At 29.1% G+C, this 18,641-nt stretch overlaps 3 protein-coding genes across 3 annotated transcripts; all 3 read right to left on the bottom strand.

The window, feature by feature from the left end:
- Positions 1–5,290: 5,290 nt before the first annotated feature.
- On the bottom strand, positions 5,291–6,652 carry LOC113381210 (methenyltetrahydrofolate synthase domain-containing protein-like). Its single transcript, XM_026620172.1, has one exon. It carries the CDS (start codon positions 6,650–6,652, stop codon positions 5,291–5,293), a length of 1,362 nt encoding a protein of 453 aa, XP_026475957.1.
- Positions 6,653–13,475: 6,823 nt separating this feature from the next.
- LOC113381211 (protein FAM133-like) lies at positions 13,476–14,597 on the bottom strand. Its single transcript, XM_026620173.1, has 2 exons — positions 14,375–14,597; positions 13,476–14,305 (listed from the first exon to the last, which is right to left on the bottom strand). The coding sequence occupies exons 1-2, from the start codon at positions 14,595–14,597 to the stop codon at positions 13,476–13,478; spliced, it is 1,053 nt and encodes a 350-aa protein (XP_026475958.1).
- Positions 14,598–14,746: 149 nt separating this feature from the next.
- On the bottom strand, positions 14,747–17,480 carry LOC113381213 (probable 28S rRNA (cytosine-C(5))-methyltransferase; the record flags this gene model as incomplete). The annotated part of the gene is given in 6 exon segments (XM_026620174.1): positions 14,747–15,160; positions 16,096–16,214; positions 16,217–16,273; positions 16,676–16,880; positions 16,883–16,966; positions 17,187–17,480. Coding segments are annotated over 6 exon segments (1,173 nt in total), but the record flags the coding sequence as incomplete, so codon positions are not given.
- Positions 17,481–18,641: the final 1,161 nt, after the last annotated feature.

The following is an 18,641-nucleotide window of genomic DNA, read 5'->3' on the forward strand; positions in this document are numbered from 1 at the left end:
ATCTGTTTGTCTGAAGGCTGCCCTTCTAACCCGTGCTATGGGGTAAAATGGGCCAGAAAACAAGTTTTAGAAAATAGCTTAAAATTATATTTCTATAACTACGAATTAAATGAGAATTTTACTAATCATAGTTTGATACTTGTTTATTTGATTATAATTACTGAAAGCCAAAACGGTCCTTTGTGCCTCGTCCCACCCAAACTATGTGAAAAAGAGTTTCTATAATTATAAGAGAATTATAGAGAGAGTTAGTGGATGTCTTTTATAATTAAAATGGTATGAATTAAAACTTTCATAAACCTAATTTCTGAAGTATTCTAAAATATTTTGTTTCCTAATCAAAACCAAAAAGTTTGCATCATATCAATTTTTAGTCAGATAAATCATTGCTTCATTTTTAGTTTTCCACTAGAGTAAAACTAATTTTTCACGACTGCTTCATTGTCAAATTGGATAGAACATTGTGATATAACACTATTCTAATTAGTTAACATGTAACTCGTTATGTCAGTCATATGTGTCTGACGATTAGAAGTTCTATATAAGCCATATTGGACATAAGATCTGACATACGCAATTTGGTAGGAGGAGAAAACTATTTCGATTTAGGCCCAAGTCAGTCATATATGTGCGACATAAAAAATAGTGTTTTTTCAGGAATTTTGGAGAAACAATTAAGATTAAATACATTAAGTTTGCTTGTCACATTTTTAACTAAATTATCTAATAAAGTTACCATAGCCCATGTGAAAATTTTTGATATTATTTCTTATATAATAGACGATTGTAATTAATGTCTAGTTTGTTTCTAAAGATGCACATATCAAGCAGAAAATATTCAGTTCATATTTTACTCGAAAAAAAAATCTTTTTTTTTTCTCAAATAAAACGTTCTTTTCTCAAAATGTTATTATTCCGAGTAAAAATCCTATAAAACGATTGTATCAAATTAATGACATTAAAATTATACTACTTTCATACCCTTGTGTGTTTACGAACGCGTGTGGCCAAGTAATTTTCGACTAATAATCCACAAATAATTTGCATAAATAATCGAAATCGTACCGAGATTCATATGAAAACTCAAACATTGCGTTATATCTGAAGATTTAAAGGTTCCGACCTCGAAATGTGGATGTATTACATCGATTATTCATTCTTGATGTTAAAATTCGGAAAAATGACTTTTGATATACGGCCGAGAAGGCCGCAATGAAGTACAGCACGGCATATATTAAAATAACACATGCCGTTATTAACTACAGGTTCCCAAACCAGGAGAAAGGACTCTCTCAATACAGCAAATTTTATATTAGAATATGAAAGTTATTATTATTAACTTTCATAGGGAGAAAATCATTGTCATTGTACATTGTCAAAGAATTATCATGCAACAAAGTTTACAAAAAAATATTTTCGCTTTGGTCAATTTTTTTTTCTTTTTGCTTGTAATTAAATTGATACAAATATTCTAAAAATGCATGAAAATAAACCAAAAATTCAGTGTCACTCGGTTAAAAATGGGAAAATGTGGGAAATATATAAAAATATACTAAAATGCTGCATTTCTAAGGAAAATATATGAAAACTGCATAGCATAATAACTAGAATGTACTAAAACTACATGGAAAAATACTCACATCATAATTTTTGTTATTAAAATATTTACAATGAAAATTTTAATTTTTAATTTAATTTTTGTCTATCCAGTCAATTTTTTGTTACTAAATCATAAATTTGGTACCGAGTACTTGAGTTTGGTTTTGAAAATTGCAAGTTTAAAGTTAAGTTTAAAATATTTTATAACTTGTATTAATAAAGACATTAATATATAAACTATATTAATAATATTATATAATATGCTCTAGGTACTTTATAATTAGATAACACTTATCTAGATTAAAATTATCTGAAAAACTGTATTAAACTTTATAGAAAATCGAATAGTTGTTAATAATAATAATTTATGCAATTGTAAGGCGTTCTTTAGACATTATGTATTCTTATAAACTTCTAAAACCTTTCTAATAGTTTATGAAATTTTTGATAATTTTTTAACTGTATGAAATTATATTATGTTTTACCTTTCCAATTATTATTTTTTTTTCTACATAATTTTTATTACTATTTGGCAAATAATATTAATATGCATAAGCTTATAAAGCTTATAGAGACCTACACAGACTTTTTATTCAAAAAGCTTCAAAAGTTCTATTTGAATAGTTCAAGCTTTTTCTTGTGGTGAAATCCGTGAGTAACATTTATAAAATTATTAAAATTATGATGAATCAGAAAATAGTCAATTAAACATTGGAAACCTCTAGAATTTGTTTTGTTCAGTAGCAGCACGCCCGTTTTTAAATGAGATGGTTATCTCAAACGGCAAATAAATTGTTAGCTATATTATTGTATACGATGAAACGGCACGAACAAATATTCCGTGTCGATCAGCAATACAAACATATGGTATTATTCAAATCAAACCTTTCATATTCGACAAAGCTGAATTTTTATTACCAGCCGAGTAATTAGTAGTGAAGGAAATGATGATTTAGGAAATTATTGTCGGAGAAAACGAGAGCACAAATGTAATTGCCTGTATGTGTAATTCATTGGAAACTATATTTTAATTATTGATTGATTGCAGAAACTTATAGTTTCTATAATATTCATTCATTTAAGCAAGTTTTATTCACTTTCTTAATTTGATTTGCGCATTTTCACTCTGTAGGGCTTGTTATAACAAGTTTCTCATATACTAAGTTTGTACAATGTTATTTAGTTTTTTAAATTGAAAATATATATTTCTATTATCTTTTGTTAACTAGTTGTAAGAACACTTGATGGCAGTATGTTTTTAATAACTCTTTTCATACTTATATGAGTTAATTGAAACAAATATATATATGCAAACAATATTATATTATGATAGTAAAATGATATTCCCAGAATAGGTGTATACAATTTGTATCTTTATGTAAAAATCAATGTATGTATTTAAGTCAAATAAAGCAAATTTTCAAAAGAAAAAAAAGAAAAAGAAACGGTTTCCATGGCAAGAGATAACCAGAGGCAAGAGATAAGCTCAGATTTTAGTCGGTATTAAACCCATGCGGTATTGAGTCTGACATACCCAGACAAAAGACCTAGTCCGGGATGCATAAACGCATTACCTTCGCTATACAAAAAAACACATACTTTCATCAATTTTTTCTAAAGTATTCCAATATGTTCAGAAACCTCTGAAACGTAAAGATATGCAAAAAAAATTCATTTTCGATTTATTTGCGATTACTATAACTTACCCTACAAAAACTTCAATAATATTTTATATCACACTCTTGTAAATGATATCTCTCGTGAATTTTATGTTACAATTAAAAATTATCGGTATAATCAGATATCTCCAGCGTTCTCATTTATTGAATCATTTCGAAGCTTTAACGTCGGCCTACATATTTTTGTTTCATTTCCCTATAATGACTTTATTACGCTGCGGATATGTTGTAATTTTGTGTAATAAGGAAAAAATAAAAGTCGGTCGTTGTAAGTAAAACTTATGCTATGAAAATTGAATTGTAAGTTTTTTGGATTTTGTTTTGTTCTTCGATTATGATCGCGTATTCATAATTAGTAGTATCGTGCAAATTTACTACCTAAGTTTTCTAACCAAAGACTTAGAAATTATTTCTGTTGATGGTTATTAAAATATGAAAGTTTAATGTCGCGATAAGAAATTTAAATCTATATTATTGAATTAGTTAAATTGCAGAAAAATACCTTTCTCTGCTTTCAAATATTGTTGGTAAAAAAATTAACTTTACTTATTTTTGAGAAATCCGAGGTAGGCCTTTTCACCCGCGTACCTTCAAGTACAGCTTTACCCTAAATGATTTTTCAAATAATGATTTTTCATGAAGATCTTTATTAAACGGTAATTAAATGGCCAATAGAAAACTGAACAAATTTGAACATTGATAGTTCAAAATGGGCATTGTGTGTTCTCAACATATTCATAATATTTTACAATAATTTCTATAAATATTATTTTGTCATTTATTTATATATTTATGTTCTAAATATTTATACTATTGATTTAATAGCTTTATGAAACTGCAGATAAAAAAATAAGCGATTAGAAAATTTGCCACCTATATATAAAGCACCAACACTTGAAAATTAATCCATATATTTGTACAGGTAACGCTAGAATTCATCGAATAAACGTTCCAAAAATATCTACATAATTTATTCATAATCTGACATACTTAAAAATCTTATTATATGCATATAATATTTCTCCGAAAATAAAGAAAATATACAACTCTATTAACACCGAATAATGTCGTACTCGTAACGACCCGAATTCGGTTCAGCTGAAAATTAAGTTCAGGGCTAACGCACCAAATAAGTAAAATTTTATACACATATTAAGATTATATACAATCTGCAAACAACTGATTCAATAAAAAAGCATTGATGGTAATTTTATTCAAACAAAATTACAAGAATTTTTGGACTTGTAATTGCGCACTAAACTTTTTACCCCGCAATCTTGAATTAATACCAAAAATTCAAAAACTGTTCGAAAATTATTATGGACAAAAAATTTTACACATCTGCTGATCGAAACGACTGGATCGATCGTCGTATCGAGTTACATTGATTGGCTTTTAAATGTTTGAAATCGGTTTGAGAAAACGATGATGAAATATTGGTTCGCATACACACATACTTTTTCCAAATTTGGTCCCATTCGATTGAAAATAACTTAAATCGTCGAGAAAACATAAATTTAGCAAATCGGATTGTTTTGCCCAAACCTCTTCGGAAAAGGAAAAGTTAAAAAAAACGGCTATTTCAATATTAAAAAATATTCATGAATTTGTATTAGGCATATTTTAAAAAACAAAAGGCTTTTTTTATCATATAATAACTTATTATATAAAAATTATTTTATATAAAACTCATTTTTGTTCATAAAAAAAACTATACGATTTATGAATCTTATGTATAAAAGCTAAAACAATTGAATGCCCAACAGTGATTATATATAACATTTTGTACTTTATATATTAAAATTAACATTTAACTAATAATAAACATTTTTTTAGAGATCAAAACAACACAATTAGTTCGACTTGGAATTTTTATTAAGCAAAAAAATTGCTCAACAGAAGTTACATTTCTGTAACAATATATCTGATTTTTATAATTAGAAGTAAGTTCCCGAATACTATAATTTTGACATGGTAAATTAATTAAATTATACGGCAGTCATATCTATTGTTTAAATCCTAGTGATTGGTCTAGTAGGCTGCACAGTCAAAATATGTGGTTCGCGAAAGTTGGTTCCTTCTACTTGGCTGCCGCCAACTTTCATACCAGAAAGTGTTTTGATAATAGAGTCTACTCCAAGGGAGTCCACACCTGGAGGTTTCTTTGCGAAATGCAAATAACAAAAACCTTCCACTCCTCTCCATGTTATATCGAAGGGCTTTACACCACGTTTTGCCAAAGCAGGCATAATGTTACGAACACGATCGGTTTTTGCAAGGTTTCCCAACTTTACGCTAAATGCAATCTGCGGCTCCGTTTTAGGCGTGCTCCTTTTTCGCAAATTATCGCGTTTGGTTTGGCCATCTTTGTCAGATGAGTCGTTGTCCTCCATTTCAGAGACACGTCGTCGTCTCAATCTACGTCCACTGCGACCATGCTCAGATGCATCACCATCACCCACATTCGGCTCAAATTCGCTATTTTTTGCCGACTTACTGGACCTACTTCTTTGGTTAAATTTATCGGGAACTCTTACTTTCTTCACGCTTTCATGATAACTGTCTACTTTTGTCAACACAATCTTCTTTCCAGCCGCTTCTTCATCTTCCTTTATTCTTCTCAAGGCATTTACAGCATTTAAACGCCTTTCAGATATCAAGCTCCACATTATGTGAGTTGGCCGAAGAGGTCGGTCTGAAACCATTATGGTTTTGTTCGGGGTTACTATTACATCTACTGGCACATCATGAGCCTCGAACAATGTGCTGGGCATATCGTCTTTCACCTGACAATCATGCACTATCGTCACGATCAATGTATTTGGAGTTAGAGCTTTAATATGCTGGATAATTGCGAATTCAAAATCGGTGTAACCCCGACCTATACCAATTTGCAAACCGTTTTTTGACACTGCAACAGATCCAATGATCAGTAAATCAATATTGATTTCGGTGTTCATGTCAAGAGGTGGAGCTTCACTTAATCCTCTAAGACTGACTGCTTTTCGTAAGTGGTACCTAGAGTTGTTCTCAGGCATATCAATTTTGGTTAGTAAGCCAAATTGTAATCGAGGGGCAGGGACTACTAATTGTTTACCTTTTCTTAAAGCCAGTATTCTTACTAATTCTAAGGACTTCTCTGGGTTGACTAAAACAGTCTTAGCCTGTTTGAAGACGTCTAGATCAGACAATCTCTGCGCAGCATCAAAGGCTCCCTTGAAGTTTGGGATCCTGTTATACACTGGACGCGGGAACAGTGAAAGTTGTTGGTTTGCATCAAAATATTGCCAAACTCCTCTACGGATCGTTTGCTTCGTCACCCCAGTTCGAGTATCCTTTGCTTTTTTGATATCATCGGTTCTTAATTTATCCATTCTTTTGCGCATTCAATCAACAATTATGTTAGAAAAAAATTGATAGCGTTTACTTGCTCAACTGGTCGAGATTTGAACACGAAAACATAAGCCGAACGCGATACTGTCATTACTAATTGGATTGCTATGAAAAATAAAGCAAAACAAAAAATGCATATAAATAACGATGATCGGAAAAGATCCACAAAATGTCAATTTTTTAACCTTCTTTCCTACAAGTCGAAAACTGCTGAACTCTTACAAAAATGTAAATCAATTCTTCACTTTGTCAACACAAGAACAATATTTTTTGTAAAAGTGATTTAAACCTGTGAATTTTAGGATTATTTTTTTATTGGACGATTATGATAAGTTTTTCTATACTTTTTCTACAAGTACGAAAATCATATATGAAAAATAATATTGGTGATGATTAGTAATTAATTATGGAACAATCAACACTTTCATTAGTTAATATATTATAAAACAATAAAACAATTTTTTTCTTGTATCTACTTGTGGTATTCTTATAGCAAAAAATCCTTTAGCTTCTAAATAGGGGAGAGTGGGTACGGTAGTGACAGTCGCCATGACACCTAAATCATACTTATGCTAAAAGAAAGAAAGATAAAGTATTGTTCAAACAAGTTTCTATTATTGCATTAAGCCAGCATCCTATATTAACATGATCTGTAAACCAAATTGCATTGAAAAAGCTAAAAGTAAGCTTTTTTTCAATTTCTTTAATAATAGTTGTTACTTATATACATATGGATCACTCCGTTTGTTATTTTGCTATAAGTTCTACATTATCAGTTAATTACCTGCAATTAGTTTTGTTTTATGTGATATGTATATGTTGCGCATTTATTTCTTATCCTTTTTGGGTAAAATTTAAACATATAAAGAAAAATCTAACTTAACTAACAATAAGACCAAACATGAAAGAGAAAAAAAAAAGAAAATTCAATACAAGAAGACAAAAGAATTATGTTTTGTAATACAGACAGTATTAGTATTCAAATCACCATTTAACAAACTTTTCTCCCAGTTAACTGGTAAATTACTGCTAATTAAAAAAAAAGTGGCACAACCGTACTCAACCTCCCTTAAATAGTAAATATTAATAATTAAAGACTCCTTTTAAAATTTTTGCTCTTTAGCCCCAAACATAACTATTTCAGATTTTAGTCAATCTTCTTATCTCATGTGGTTCTTTTATGACGTCCATAATCAACATATCGTTACCTTCACTATTAAGATCTTTCACAAAACATGGTCTGCCAAAAATAAAACGTATGAAAATGTAATCAGTTGGTAATTTATTTTCCAACTACCCTTGACAATTAAAAATAATGTAATATATTTGTTGTAATCAAAGAAATATGTGAACTCTGATGGCGTGCGTGTCGGGCCTTCCGACGGTCGTAACATGTTTTCATGAAAAATGATATGGTGAAAAACGGCGTTTAAAATTTTTCTCCTTGGCCATGACATGTTATTAAAATATCAATGATCTCGTTACGCCAGTGTTCAATTTTGTTAATTGAAAGGAAAACACTGAGTCCTGGAAAAAAATTAACATATTTTCTAACATATCAATCAAAAAACACATAAAAATTATACATAACACTTGTGATATCAATGCTACAAGAGGCACTTATTTGTTATATATAGTATATATTTAAAAAGAAAATAAGAATATTGTAAGTAGCATTTTGCCTTAGGTCAAGTTGCAGAAACTTTCCGATTATAACTAGTGCATGGCATCGTGCCTTAAGGCAAATTGCTGGAACTTCCCGTAACGAAATCTAAATAAATAAAAAAACTTTGCAAAACTTTGAAAAAATTAGATTTTTAAGAAATTTTGAAATTTTTGAAGAAAAATGACTCATGGAAAATTTTTTTTGTTTTTATATTTTGATTTTTTGTTTTTGTATTTTGATTTTTTTTGAAAATTTCGAACATTATTTTTAAGCAATCGCGCTGCATAGCTGATTTAGACCAGAAATATCAAAGCGCGTAAGCGCCGCGTAGTCGTCTAACGTGTCAACATTGGTTCATAACTCATATAAATGTACACAAAATTTGTACTTATCATTATAATCTTTATAAAATATCTGATAATACGATGTACATATATCAAATGTTCATTTTTGCCCGCTAAATGGCATTATTTTTTACTTTTTTTATTGGATCTCCGAAGACGCTGGACCTGCATTTACAAAAATTTTACCAGTTGTTCATTTCGTCAATACAAGTAAAATGTTTTTTGAATTATTTAAATTTAAAAACTGAAATATCATTTTTGGCACTTTTTGCCCCGTATCTCCGAAACGGCTAGTCCTACCTTTGCGAAGAACTAATCAGCACATCTCCCTATCGGTAGGAATCGAATATTTTTTAAGCTATCCAAATCGGTTGATCCGTGTTCGCGAAATCGTCGACGAAAATTTGTATCCGCACACACATACACACACACTTACATCCATTTTTTCTAAGGTATGCCAGAATGTTCAGAAAACTGAAGATATATAAAATAATTCATTTTTGATTTTTTATATTACTATAACTTAGCCTACGAGAAGTTAATAATATAATATTCTTAAATTATTTCATGAATCTTAACAGAACAGGCTCGGCCGATAGTTGCGCAAAACAACGTGAGTCCTTTAAAAACGGTGCATTCGTTCTAGAGAAAATGTTGATGAAAAGTCCAATTTTGGCTCATTTACATACTATTCTCAATTTTGGTGTAGAATAACTCCAAATGACTTGAAACGTCGAGAGACCATATAATAGGCACATCGGATTTTCTGGCGAAAACATATAATTCTCCTTTTGAATGTACGAAACAAAGACATGAGATTGTTCACCCTTAAGATAGACTCGCACATTTTCTTAAAATGTCCTATCAAAAATCATTTCTATTATTTGTATGAGGCCTATTACCAAATGGTTCGACTTGATTTTTATCCGTGGAAACGAAAAAAAGTGTCTCCAGTAGGGGCAAGTAGGGCACAACGACAAATCATGCCACTTTGCGAGCGAGCGCGTCTATATATTTATTTATATAATAATACTGGACTAAGTATTCAACTGAGATCTTATCAAATCGTTTTTAATACTCTAATACGCCAAACACCGCACGAACTTTTAATGTAAAAACTTGGGGGTACACCTATATATTTTTGTATGTATTTCTATACACTATTATACTCACTTGTAAATGATATGGCTGTGTCAATTTATTCTTATGCACCATAGGTAATAATGAGAATTGACGTGTTTTAGGTTTATTAAGAAAACTTGCTTTTGAGACACAATGAACTGGTAAAGTCTATTCAAATAAAGTACATACAAACACACATACACACAAGCGTTGTTTAGCCATAAACAATTATTCTAGAATATTTTTAGTATAAAAATCAAGTAACCGATTTTTGAGTAGTATATAAGTGAAAGGGGCAGCTAACACAAATCTAATTGATGGTTTACCCACTGCAACGCTTGCCACATATAAATGTTCTTGCGGCATTACAATAGTCAATGCAAATGCTTGCCTAAATTGAAACTGATTCTATTGAATTGCCATATTTTGATCTATTATTACCGCGCTTTTCTTTAATACATAAATATTTTAATTACGAAGAAAAATCTGCACATTTTTAATTATGTTGTGGCATGCCCAGCGAATCGTGAGATTTTAAATACTCCGGAAAATTTTACAGATTTGCCATTGTGTTGTATGATTGCTCTTTGCGATAATTCTTCGAATCAGCGATTAGGCAAGGATTGATTGATAATTTGGTGTATATCTAATTTTATCCATTGTATCCTTTGTGTCGCCAATATCTACATAAGAATTGTTTTGAAAATGTTTCATCGAAAAGACCGGATAAATTTAAGCTTTTCTATGAGCTAAGAAAATTCTTGATCGAAATTCAATAATTCGATCGTCAACAGACGATATTTGATCAGATATCGAGCTATATAAAAATGATCGAGTTACTAAAATGACTATCAAGAAATGTGGTCAAAATTTAGAGTTGTATGTATTTTTAAATTTCGCATCAAAAAAATTACAATAAAAAAATTGAATGTTACCCTTAACAGAAACAAATTGCTGTTTCAAGTAAAATTTAAGCTTTTTCATAAACTATGAAATATCTAAAATAAAATTAAGTAAAAAACATTCATTTGCAGCACGCGGGATGAAAAATTATTCGATTACTAAAATGACCTACAAAATAGTAGTTTGTGGTAGTAGGGTGAAAATTTGTGGCTGCGTTTTATAAATAAAAAATAATTACAAATTATAAAAAATAAAATTGGAATAACCAAATGAAATCTCGAGGGCGGCCAATCCTTGCTATTTCGTTGTCCGATTCTCAGTTATACTGAACGTGATTGTAATATTTGATAAAAATCGGTCAAGCCGTTTCGGACAAATATTGAGACAAACATCATGACACGAGAATTTTATTTAGATAGATATAAATAAAAATTAATTAAAAAATATGACTTTAAAAATTATTTTTAACAATAAAAACAGAAGCACAAACTCATTACAAAATAAATGTGAAAATTATTATTATTAGTCAAATTTGTTATTACTTTGTCAGTCCGTGTATGTGCAAATCAAGATTAACACAAAACCTTGGCAGGTTTTGAATGATTTTTTTAGTTTTAAAACAGCTAACTATCCAATTGAAGAATTGAACAATCTCTGCTCTTGTCATTTCCCAAGTAAGGAAACGCACTTATTATATATTTAAATATTTACTATTGACTTCACACTTCGCCCAGAATGTTATTCTACATTTGTCTGAATTTATTTGGTATTGTATTTTGTATCTGCGTAGTTGATGAAAACTACGCCCCAAATAACATAATTTTCCACCGGTCAAATTGACCGACCGCGGTAGTTAGGTCACATAACACTTCTTTTTCGAAAAATTGAAAAAATAATTAAAATCAAAAAGTGAAAAAAATATCATTATGTTCTAAGAATTATCATATAGTTTGATAATGGCATTTTAACGCTTAAAAACGTGTAAATTATTATTTGAATTAAATGATAAAATAGATAACTTTCTAATGGTAGGTCAATTTGACCGCGCGTGGTAGGTATAGGTATACACGAATTGCCGGTAAGTTTAGCGTTAAAATTTTGTTAAAAAAATAATCCAAACTATTCCATAATATACTTAAATTTAGAATTTATAATAGTTTTAAACTTACAAATCAGCGTAAATATTATATTTTTTTAAGATAAATACTTATACAATAAACTGAACACAGCACATGTCTCCCTTATGTTGTCACTCTGCAACTGTTCCTGTCGTGATAAAATTATATGTAAATATATCTGAAGTTAGTTTTATTTTTTATTTCAAGTAAAATGATTTATAATAATTTGCGTTTTACAGTCTTTATTTGATACTGTACTCAGAATATATTTTTATCGGCTTATGGTTAGAATGTGACAAAATTTTACAAGTTTTTTTTTAATATAAATATAACTAATATGGCTGTTATTTATGTGTAGGTAAAATTTTATCCAAGCTTTCGCAAGCCAATGTACGTGATACTAATTAAAACACAGGGAGGAACAATGACGATTTATTTGACAAGTTTGGGTGAAAATCCGTTATTGGTAAGTTCTTTATAATTTCTTGTTTAATATAAGATTATTATACAGAAATCTTTAGTTACGCCATTGACAATTTTCTGTGAACAAAAGGAAAGTTATATGTATTTCCTGATATATTAATCCTTCTGCAAAAATGTCATTATCTGATTGCCTTAATCTGCTCATCTTTCATTAAAATAAGGATGTAAAACCTTTTAAAATTTGAAAAATCTTCTTGTTCTGGAAAGACTAGACAACAAATTATCTATGACGATATATTAATGACCCAATGTTTGAAAAAATATTAAACGTCTATCTCAAAACCTTGCCCTAATTCGGATGCAAATATTTAATATAAAATGTCCGACAATAAGTTGCGTGACAAAGGCGCCGCATTGCTTTTCATTTTACCGGTGTAAATTCTAATAAATGTCTCTCAACACGAAATATAATTAAATGCAAATGTATAAAGAAGCTGAAGAAAAAATGGTCAGAAAATTAGGTATGAGACTCCATAAATAGTGCATAGGTGCATATACATAGCTACATTCTTTTTATCTGTTTTTTATGATTAAACAAAAATAAAAGAAATCATTGATTTTTTATATCGGCGCAACGTTTTCTTCCTGATTTTTTTTTTAAATAATCATGATGAGATAGTTGTTTTAAATTCAATACAGAAAACTACGAACAATTTGCTATAATAAAATATATAGAATTTATATTTGAAGACATTCATATTTAACTCTTTTCTTCAATGCGAATTTATTTCCAATTGTATTTCAATAAAAAATCAAGGATCCGAAAATTTAATTATTTCCTTGAATTGAAGTTATTAAGCTAACTTAACATTTGCTGCAATTGCAAAACAATAATCTGCTTATATTTTAGAACATCAATTACCAAACATACAATAAGATCATAACATCATTGTAACGTAAAATGAATAATCCACAGAATTGAAAGCTGAAGAATTAAAATCTGTCTGTCCGTGTGTCTGCTAGTATACCAATTATTTTGGAATAAAAGGAAAATTCTAATTAGAACAGATTTATTCGTAACATAAAAATCGTCATAACAATATAATAAAAACAAAAGAATTCATATATAATCTTCATTAATATTTCATTCTGAGTATTGTTTGTTATGGTGGTGTATTCAAATTCATCAGATCCGACTTGATTATTCTCAATTTGTAATACTATTCACTCAGCACAACACTTCAGATTTTGACTTCTTATTTTTCTTTTTCTTTTTCAATGGCACTTCGGTTTCCTCAGACGCTAGATTTTGATCAGTACATGGATTTTCATCACTTTCCGCTATATGTTTCTTGGATTTTTTATTCTTTTTCTGAATTACAGATACATTATCTAATTGAGCTTCGTGCAAATCACAATTAGAAACTGTGGAGTTTTTTTCTTTATCTTGATGTTTAGATTTCTTTGGTTTCTTCTCTTGGACTATGTCATTTTCAATCAGTTTAGAAGATTCTGATTCTTGATCGACCTCTGACTTTTCCTTTAATTTCTTTTCTTTTTTCTTTTTTTTCTTCTGTTCTTGTTTATTTGTGTCATCAGTACATAATTCAGATACTACAGTTTCTGGTGATAAATCATCTTTATCTGATTTTTGTTTTGATTTTTTATGTTTATTAGTATATTCTGAACTACTATCAATTAATTGTTTTGAATTAGCTTCATTATCTACAGAACATTTGGATTTACTTTTCTTATCTTTGATAACCAAATCTGTATTACTACTGTTCGTAATATCAAGATTAGTTTCTGAATTGATGGTATGTTTTTTGTGCTTCTTTTTCTTTTCTAATTGTATATCAGAGTATGCTACTTCATTGTCAATTTGACTATTTTCACTATTCATGGATGAAACTTCTTTGACCGACTTGTGCTTATCTTTTTTCTTCTTCTTCTTTGGTATATGATTATTTTCTTGATCATCAATTGTACTATCAATATTTTGATCAGGGGTGTCAATTTGAATATTTTCTATATTCTCAGGTGAAATTTCTTCAAGAACTTGTTTGTTTTTATTTTGTTTCTTTTTCTTCTTAGGTAATTGATTATTTTCTTCATCATCAATTGTACTATCAATATGATTTCCATTATGTTGACCATGAGTATCATCAATACTATTATCTATTAAATTTTCTTCATGACTGCTTTCTTTTTTTCGTTTCCTCTTCTGTTTTCGTGTTTCTGTAATATCAACTTCACCTATTTTTTCCTGTTTTATTTCCTCATTCTCGTTATTAGCACCTACAAAGCCATTTAAAATGCTCTCACTAGTAGTTGCTTCTTCTAAATTCATTTTAGGTTTTTTTATTTTTGAATTTGAACTCATAACTTCATTAGATTCATCAGCATTTTCCTTCTCACTCTTCAGAATATTCTGATTATCACTGCTAGTAATTTCTTTATCAATATTAGCACTCTTCTCTTTCTTAATCTTTTTTGATTTCAACTTTGATCATTAGTATTTTCTTCTTTGAGTTCTGTTTTAATATAGGATTTATTATAATCTATTGATTCATCATTTTGCCCTTGGTCATTTTCCGGTTTGATATTATTTCTGATATTATTATTACTCATGCCATAATTAACCATATCCGTGTTACCATATTCATAGTCATCTTCAGGTTCTTGTTTTATTTCCTTCCATTTCTTTCCTTTGACATATACATCACGCTCATCATGAGGAGCTATTCTTTCAAAAACAGCTATGAAAAATCCATTAGTGTAATCAACCTCTGATTTGGAGTAAAGACAATTTTCACCAATGCCCTCGTATTTATCTGAACCGAAGCTTAGCCATTCTTTCTTCAGCAGCTCTTTAGCTGATACTAACCGAAACTGCTTTGTTGTCTCAAGAACCTAAAACAATTGATGATTGTAAATAAAAATTTCTCATGGTGTAGTGTTAGAGATTCATTGCTAATTTGATTCATTAAGGTTAAAAACTTTTAAATAAAACTGAGCTTATCAAAATTAAGAAATCGATTACAATTATAATATCATTTAAGAGGGTATTCAGGTCTAAAATTGAAAAAAAAAAAGTTTGTTTTTTTGCATATTTTCAAAGTTTGGCTGTTTAAGAATATGTGTGCAAGAGGGATTTTCAAAATTTGAATTATTTTCAGAGATACAGCTGTTTGAGCACAATAATCCTCTTCTGTTTCCTTCCTCGACAAAACTTCAAACATGATTTCTATCGATTCTTATACTAAATCGATTGACTTGAAATTTTTTACTGAATCTTTTTTATAGACTTTTCTTCAATATGAACTATGCTCATCCTCAAATTCCAGTTTTTATCATTTTTAAAAAATTCAAGAATAAAAGTTTTCAGACAGTCGTTATATTGTCAAAAAAAAAACATTTTTTTAATTTGTTACCATTGCGACATTATTCTAGATTGATAATATATAATTATTTTTTCTTCAACAAATGAAAGACTGAAATCAGGAGAAGCCAATTTTTTGAGATCCCCTACTTCATCACCTTTATGACTATTTTGAATTTTCTTTTTCTTATATTATCAAAACATGAATTAATAATTTGCAAAAAATATATGTATAGCAAAAATATAGTTTGCGTTTTTTATGGTCTTTCAAAAATTGCATTAAATTCATGTTCCAGACCAGAATACCCCATTGATTTGATACAATTTAACTATGAAAAGTGCTTCATGCTACTTATCATCAAATATAGATGGATTTTAATTGATGTTTTGTTTCAAGAGCACCAATATACTTTAAAAAACCTATGTATGTATTATAGCAAGAATGTAAAAACTATATGATTCTTACTTCTTTCACAACTTGTTCATTTTCTTGAGTATGTGTCGAACATGTTGAATATAAAACTCTTTTAGCTTTGGGAAAAGCAGTCAAAGCTCTCCTTAATATTAGAATTTGAAAACCAGCTAATCTTCTAATCTCTTATCTTGAATGGTTGGAGCGGCGGTTTCTATGCGACCTAACATACCTAAAACAAACATTATATTATGAAAAACAACATTATTATTTTGATTATACTACTAATAGATTCACTGCTGGGAATATCTATAATAAAATCCTCAAAACATATATCAAATGATATCTATAATAACCCAATGTTATTCCATTTTTATATTATTAACAAACTGTGCTCATTGTTTTATCTAATAGATTGCAGAATAAATTTAATTAGGAACGAAAACATAATGATTTCATTTTACAAAAAAATAATGACTTCATCTTTCAAATCAAATATTCTTAATTCTTTTTCACTAACATGATTGTTGTTGAAGTATTATTTTCACTGAAAATGTTTGTTTTTTTGTCAAATTAGCTTTTTTTTATCCACTGAGGAAGTCAAATTTGTATATATATATATAACCATAATTACCTGTGCCTGAACAACTAGGGTCAACTAAAATGTATTCAATGTCTGGACATTGCTCATCAGTAATTTTAAGAGCGTCTTCATTTATAGTTTTCACACAAGTTGAATTTGTTGCTTGAACAATATCAGACAGAACACCATGCCTTCGTGTATCTTTTTCAATTGCATAAATTGTTCCCTTATTTCCAACTATCGCTGCTAAATGTGTGTGGTTTTCATTCCTGGAGCAGCGCACATATCTAGGACATTTGAACCAGGTTCTGGTGCTAACATATGTGCAGCCATGCATGAGGCCTAAGAAAATAATATGCATTAATAATCAGTAATAATTGCAATATAAAAAAATCATCTAATGATGATATGATCTATAATTAAATTAATGCACAAATTAGATAATTCATGCTTATTTTATAATATTACATATTCATTATATAAATATAGAAATAATAAATATATATTTATATAATTATAGAATATATTATATATTTTATAATAAGGAATATTTTTAAATTACCTTGTCTTGTAAAACAATGTGCCCTTGTAAATAGCATTGATAATCATGAAATTGTGTATCAGGCGGAAACACAAGCAGTTCGGGTATATGAAAGTCTGGTATGAAATGTTCAGCTGGTAGTTCTAAAACCACTTTTAAAAAATCTCTGTAAGTCCAATCGATGTTATGCCGAATCAAAGTCCATCCTTCGTCCCTAAAGCCATCTATTGCTTCTTGCATCGTCAGAGTCAGAGTATTGACTCTAACATATCTTGGATGATAGAGTTCTGGTAGTTTTTTTATCAGTCGATAATGCTGTTAATAAATGACAATGGAAATAGATATTAAATGTTCAAAATACAACATTTTTCATTTTTATATTTTGAAATCATTACATGTTTTGTTATAAGAAAATAATTTGCATTTCAATTCAAATAAAATTCAAGTAAACTCAAAAACTTAAACTTCTAACAATTTAGACTGGTTCATCAATTTTCTATAGTATGGATTTTACATTAATTCAAAATATGTTTTAAAAAAAACAAAATATACAACTACTTTTGTATTAGATTGGCAACCAAGTAACTTTGGATTTTTGTTAGAATTTTCATGGAACTAAATAACTTTATTTTGTAACGAATTGCCCATTTTGATCAATAACTTTTTGTCATCTTTCAAGCAGTATCATTATCTTACACTATCAGATTTTCATTAGCCAAAAACTGAATCGGGTACAATATAACACCATAAAATTGTTCACCACTCAAAAGTAAATACAAAATTATCAGAAAGAAATTTGACACAACAACATTTTTATGACTTCATCACCATAAGCAGCTAATAACTTTTTGTGAGTTTAAGATGCCTTTTTTTGGACCTTTGCAGAAATGAAAGAGCAAAATATATTCATTTTCCAATGCCAAACAAAAAACAATCATCTATGATATCTAATTGCTTACTATCCATCAACGAAAGGTATTTTACATTTGAACTACGTCAGCAAATCTAAAAATTCAATTGAAACCATCTGAGTGTTAACACCGCAATTACTTAGTTGCCAACCTAATCGTTTCACGTTTTATTACAAAAATAATTATATAAAAAATAAAATGTAATTAAATTAAATTTTCCAGTAGTATCTTTACATATGAGAAACCAAATTATTGAGAAAAAGAAATATATTTCACATGTATACAGAAAACTTTCACACAAAAGAATACTAAATTTAATCAAAACTATAAATTAATTATTCGTCTTTGGGTTTAGGGGGTTCAGGATAACACTTTGGTCGATTTCTTTTCCTTCTTCATCATACTCTTTTTCATGATATGCTCTATACGCATAGGCTATAATAACTGCATTTGCTGCTTATAACGGCTGTTAATACAGAACAAGCCGTATAGTAAATCCTACAATATGCAAATGCTCTGCTAAATAATGTCTCGTGCCAAAAAATGCAGCAAATGGGAATGTAAA

The sequence above is a fragment of the Ctenocephalides felis genome, unplaced genomic scaffold, assembly GCF_003426905.1.
Source record: "Ctenocephalides felis isolate EL2017-DRISC unplaced genomic scaffold, ASM342690v1 CF-g0.4_SCAFFOLD_02696, whole genome shotgun sequence".
Lineage (NCBI taxonomy): Eukaryota > Metazoa > Arthropoda > Insecta > Siphonaptera > Pulicidae > Ctenocephalides > Ctenocephalides felis.

Bases quoted from the DNA above. Each gene is read 5' to 3' on its own strand.
- LOC113381210 (XM_026620172.1), bottom strand. From the start codon at position 6,652: ATGGATAAATTAAGAACCGATGATATCAAAAAAGCAAAGGATACTCGA.
- LOC113381211 (XM_026620173.1), bottom strand. From the start codon at position 14,597: ATGAATTTAGAAGAAGCAACTACTAGTGAGAGCATTTTAAATGGCTTT. The intron at 14,306-14,374 runs GTACAATTGATG...AAAACAAACAAG, and splicing joins TAATGGAAATCATATTGATA to TTCTTGAAGAAATTTCACCT.